Raw genomic sequence first — 6055 nt, forward strand, 5'->3', positions numbered from 1 at the left:
CTTGATAGAATTTGAAAAAAAAATATGGATGGACACATGACCGAACAATAAATTCAATTTTAAGGGGATGAATTGTATTAAAAAAAAAAAAAAAAAAAAACCCTAAACCATTTTTTTCTAACAAATTTAAAGATTCAAGAATATTTTCTTAGACCCTCCTTAATTATATTTATGAATGGAGATTGACAGAAGATGGATGGAATATGGAAAAAAAAAAATATATATATATATATATATATATATATATATATCTTAGGGAGGGATTTTTTTTAACCTCTTCCTCTTTTGTTTTTTTTAAGAGCTAGTTTCTTTAAACCCTTTCTATTTCCTAAATGTAGGAAAATTTTCCCAAAAAATGACCTACATCAAATTCCTTAAAAGTTTTCTGAACTTGACTTGAGCTACAGTACTACCAAATGTTTAAATAGGCAAACCCATCAATGTGAGAATACCCTTCCATCCATGGCTATCTTACCACATGTCCATCGAGCATGTGACCGGCGGTCAAGGTACTTACAATCAGTTAATGGGTTTCCTTTGGGGGGAGAGGAGGGGGATGACTTGTTAGACGCAATTCTTCCAAAAGGTGGATAGACCCTGTTGGGCCTGTGGGATTATATGCGTTAGTGGATTTAAATGAGCCCTAAGATCTCTAATAAATGGCATCACTAGGAACATTGCTTCCATCCTTGAAGACATTCATAGTAAGCTTTGTTTATTTTTCAGTTGTCTTGATTGTAAAATTTATAAATATGCTAACTTTAGAGCACACCAATTATCTTAATGGATCACTTTCCATATGCTTATTTGGAAGCACTCCCCCACGTTGTGATTTCTTCCATCATGAAGTGAAAAAGTATCTTGTGTGTTTCCTGTTTCTATGTTATATTCAATAAAAAATGAATATTTGTGAACAACAAGCGATTCAAACCTCTTTCAAAAAGAAAAATATCTAATTGATTTGTAATTTTAAAAGAGAATAATCTATATAAGGATTTAACGTAAATTAGATTTTTTGTGCCTTCCAATAGAAACTAGACATATAATCTCTTGAAAAAAAACATTCTTTTGAAAGAAAAAGAAGAGATTGACAAAAACCCGATTCCCTATTCAATAGATATCAGCGTTCCTCTTGTGTTTTCCATCGACTCTTCCAACCCTCCCCAACTCATCCTTAGGCAGTTAGCTAGGCATGTCTTCAATATTGGTAGTGGCTTTAAGCAATTCAACAAACACTTTGAATTTTTCTCTGCTCACTCAGGTTTAAGAGTGGGAGAGACCCCCTTCCCCCTTTGATTAAAAAAAAAAAACACTTCGAATTCCAGGAGAACTTTAAAGTTGAATCAATATATCAACATTGCTATTGATAAAACTCAAAATAAACTGGGAATTGGCATTGTGATAAGGGAAGAGAGAGGGCAGGTCGTAGCGGCACTGTGCAAAACAAGAATGGGATGTCTTGATCCCGCAACTGGGGAAGCTCTAGGAGCCTTTCATGCAGTTCGTTTTGTTTTATGAGGGAGCTGGGACTACAACTGGTGATAATGGAAGGAGATGCCAAGCAAATAGTGGACACTATTAACTATCTTCAGAATACTTGGAGTCGCTTCGGACATCTGGTGGACGACACCAAGAATCTTTTACAGACGTTCCCTTGGTGGTCTTGTGTTTATGTCCCCAGGAAAGCCAATGAAGCTGCTCACAGGTTGGCGAAAGTAGCCACAACAGATGTTGGTAATAGGATTTGGAGGAATCAAACTCTAAATTGTATTAGTGACATTGTAATGAAGGAGCATTTAGCTCTTTCTCTTGATTGTTTGATGGGGTCTTAACTCCACTTTCAGTTCAGTATCAATAAGAAGATTAGAGCCTTTGTTCAAAATATATATATCAACGTTTACACCACAAGCAAGACATATTACAATCTTGCCCCTTTCAAACATCTCAATCAAATGAAATTAGAGGAAAGTTTTGTCCAACAATTGCAGATTAAACCTTTTGGCTTCATATCAAACACTTTAAAGTGATTTTTCATCATTTAAATTTTAAACCCAAATCCAGTTAATCCACTTGGGGGATTTCTACAATTTTAACAGATGAAAACTGTTTATCTGCATTTTTTTTCCTCCTCCTTTAATTGTCTATAAACTTTCAATATTAGGGAGACTCATACATTCCAATTGCTAAGCAACAAGCAACAAAATCATATTTGAAAATGTAGGAGTGTGTATATTATTATTATTAACTTTTTAGTGAAAAAACAAAAATATTAACAAACATTTTAATTATTATTTATACCACAAAACATTTAAAAATTGTTTAAACTTTATGTAATGAAAAAATACATCAAGCAAATCTCTATTAGGTTTATTTGACTGCACAAAATTCATCAACACGACACACAAATGATCTAATCTACTATTAATACAGATTAGATAATAAACAACACACATAAAGTTACATGGTGCGCGTAATTTAATTAAGAGATGGAGAACCTTCTCCTCCTAGGCTTGGTAAGATCCACCCCTCCTTCCTCAATATTTGAAGTGTCCTTTGATCCATGTCGGAAGGGGTTCAACTTCCCCAGTTTCTTCGACACCGACGAGAAGAACGTCGGCCTCTTGGAGGAAGGCTCACCCTTCGCCGGCGTGGACGACGACGTCCCACGACCATTGGTTTTCTTAATGTCCGAAATGTACATCTTCATCTTCATCAGCTCAGAACGCAACGCCTCGTTCTCTCTTATCAGTGTCACGTCGGTCTGCAACTGGGTTCTCGTCGCCACAGCGTCTGGCCCGGTGCTAGAATCGTCTACGCCGCTCCTCAACTTCAGCTGATCGTAGTAGAGAGCGTGGAGGACGATCTGTACGGGTAACCGCTTGTTCTGCGACGCGTGCACCCGTGCTTCGTAGGACAGCTTCAGTGGGTCCAACACACTGCACACCTTCTCCCGCTCTATCTCGTCCAGGTTCGGATGCGCCTACAGAAAAGAAAAGCAGCCGTGAGCACCGACCGACGTCGTTTGGTGGTTTTCAAATGCGTTTTTTTGTTTTTGTTTTTGTTTTTTTCATACCTTCAAATAGATATCAACCGCCCGATAGAGATCATCGTCGACTTTTCTAGCGGCTTTCGGCACGAGATTAGCGATGCCGTTGAACTTGGAGATGCTGAGGTCCGTGAAGGTGGCGATCTCGCCCAGATACGCGTCCACGGTCTTGGCGACTCTCTGCATCGCAGTGGAGCAGTGCTCTCCGAAATCACCGGCGTTGAATACGGCCACGCTCTTCTCCTTCTCCGCGAATCCCGAGATGATCCTCCTCACGCTCTCCAGGTCGAACAGCCTCTCTCCGTCGTAGGTGAAAGACAGCACTAGGAGGTCGTCGACGGTCACGTGCTCCAAGATCGCCGAGATCCGCTTCTCAAGCTCGTTCTTGCACTTGGTGCTCGAAGCCTGGAGGAATATCGCCGATCGGAGAAGGCAGCAGAGGAAGTTAATTGGAAGAGCGGCTTTCTCGGAGGGCAAGAGTGCTACAATCAACTCCAGCAGCTCGCGTTGCTGGATTCTGAGTTCGGAGTCGCCGCCGGGATCCGAGGACTTGGTGCCGTTGCCCGAGTGGTCCCGGACAAGATCTCGGAGCGATCTCTCCGTGTAGGTTATCAGAGCGCTCGATACGGTGAATGCTTTTGCGCCGCGTTGTTTCATTGCGGTGATGATTTTGCCGAAGAAATCAATGCCTAAGATCGATAATTCCTCTGTCCACCAGTTCGGCGGTGACCGGCTCGGAAAGTTGGACTCACTACACGCCTAGCTAATTCAAAAGTTACACAAAATCAGACCCTCACTTCAGAGAGAGCGAGAAAGAGAGAGAGGGAGCTGAGTGGGAAACAGTGGTTTACCTTGGAACTGGCAACGTCGACGGATCTTTGGACGATACGGAGGTGTTCAGCCATGGGAAGAAGCTCTTGGCACGATTTCAAGACGACGACGGCACCGGAGAGGCTGGTCAAAGCAACCTGTGAGAGGAAATCTTCGGTTCGGCCGGCGAGGTTGTTGTCGCAGTACTTATCGGTCATTTGGAGGTGCTCGGCGGCGCAACGGAGAGCTGCTACGTTGTGGACTGTGATCTCGAAGTTGACACCGTAGCAGAACTTGGCTGCTTTCTCGAAGATCTCAGGACCTCCAGGGATGTCGGAGAGATCGATCCTCGTCAAGTCAGGTTCTTTCGATTCCATCATCAGTTTTCTTATGTAGTTGCTCTTCGCCACCAGCATGAACTGCATCATCAATCATGCATGCCAAATGAAATCAATCACTCTTCTTCCTACCTTCTCTAAAACCCACACACACACACAACACACACACAGTGGTTAGGAAATATTTTCAGACCTTGTGAAGGGAGAAGTTTGCTTCACCAACTACAACAACAACATCAGTTGGAATTTCTTGAGAGAAAACCCTGCAACATATTTAATTCCTTTTGTTAAAAAATAGATTCATAATCTTTGCTTATCATCTAATTCTGAGAGAGTGAATAAATACCATTGGCCGGTTCTTTCCATTGCCATAGAGAGCCTGCTGCTGTTGCCCTTCACAGAGGCAGCCATGTTTAATTGCCTTTTGGCTTTAGAAGAAAGAGATTCAGATAACAGTACGATCTCTTTTGCTTTTAATATAGTGGTTTTTATTTATCTTTATTTCATGACCACGTGTATGTCACTTTATGCCCTTTTTATCTTCATATCTTGCTGCCATAGACCATTCTGCCCCATATCCACTTCCTGCCAAGCCAGAACTAATTACGTTAGTTTTCCTGTTGGCTCCCCTCCCCTCGGTTAGTCCTGAGCCACGGCTTGTTTGGCAGAAACTTCACAAATTATAATTTAAAAAAAAAAAAAAAAAATCAAATTGTTAATATTTTTATTTTTTATATTATATTAAGGGTAAAATTTACTTAACCTCTTAAATTACTATCCCAATGATAATCTATTCTCAAATTATCAATTATGACAATTTACTCCCCAAACTACCAAAACAATGACAATGTATCCCCTAATGCTAGCAAAATGACGAAATTACTCATATAAAATTTTTAAAAAGACAAAAATACCTTTAAAAATTTGAAAAAATAAATAAATTTTAGTATTTTTGTTTTTATTTTAATAAAGTAATTTTGTCATTTTGTTTAAATTGGAGGTATATTATCATTGTTTTTGTAGTTTAGAGGGTAAATTGCGACTTTGAAGGATAGATTATCATTGAGGTGATAGTTTGAGGAGGTTAAGTAGACTTTACCCTTATATTAATTATTTTTACAATTATTCAAATAAAAACTTAATTACAAAACAAAACTTCAATCTATTTTATATCACATCAATCACTTCCAAAATAAAAACTTATTATACATACTCATTACCAAGCAAAGCCGTGAAATGTTACTCCTTTTGCCTTAGGCTACCAAGCCTTAACGTATTTTTCAAATATTATTTTAAAATACATATATATATATATATATATATATATATATGTTCGCATAAGAGGATGAGGATTCGAACTAGTAACCTCTGCTTTATTATAACTCTTTCAAAATCAAATTTTTATCTTTCTAAAATATTTTCTTTTAATTTTTCTTTCATACTTTCAACTTCGTAGAGGTTTTTGTACTTACAGCCCAAGCTTTAGCTATTAGTAAATAATTCATTTTAAGGTATAAAAATGTTAGGTCATTTTAAATCACATCACATTATGTATATCATCAAACATACAAATTAATTCATAGGCATTTCAAAAGCATACCAGGTTTACACAGAACCTTCGGCTCGAAATGCACCCCACTCCCCCCATGTTATCAGCCGCCGAGGATAGAAGGGGGAATTCACTTGACATGTTGCCACGGGTTTGATACTTATAATTACTAACAATGGCAAAATTATTAAGGTCGTGGTCAGGTCAGGTCTGAAGAGATGCCTCTGCCACACAAAACAAGTGGCTAGGATGTGTCGACCAACCAAGACATCAAGTTTTGGCCAGCGTTGCTCCACGTCATCTGAAAGCTAT

At 39.0% G+C, this 6055-nt stretch overlaps 1 protein-coding gene across 1 annotated transcript; it reads right to left on the bottom strand.

The window, feature by feature from the left end:
• Nucleotides 1-2346: 2346 nt before the first annotated feature.
• On the bottom strand, nucleotides 2347-4648 carry RPT2 (Phototropic-responsive NPH3 family protein). The gene is made up of 5 exons (XM_059573406.2): nucleotides 4541-4648; nucleotides 4388-4457; nucleotides 3898-4275; nucleotides 3074-3805; nucleotides 2347-2980 (listed from the first exon to the last, which is right to left on the bottom strand). The coding sequence occupies exons 1-5, from the start codon at nucleotides 4603-4605 to the stop codon at nucleotides 2480-2482; spliced, it is 1746 nt and encodes a 581-aa protein (XP_059429389.1). The 5' UTR covers nucleotides 4606-4648; the 3' UTR covers nucleotides 2347-2479.
• Nucleotides 4649-6055: the final 1407 nt, after the last annotated feature.

Source organism: Corylus avellana, chromosome 8 (genome assembly GCF_965113065.1).
Source record: "Corylus avellana chromosome 8, dhCorAvel1.hap1.2, whole genome shotgun sequence".
Taxonomy (NCBI): domain Eukaryota; kingdom Viridiplantae; phylum Streptophyta; class Magnoliopsida; order Fagales; family Betulaceae; genus Corylus; species Corylus avellana.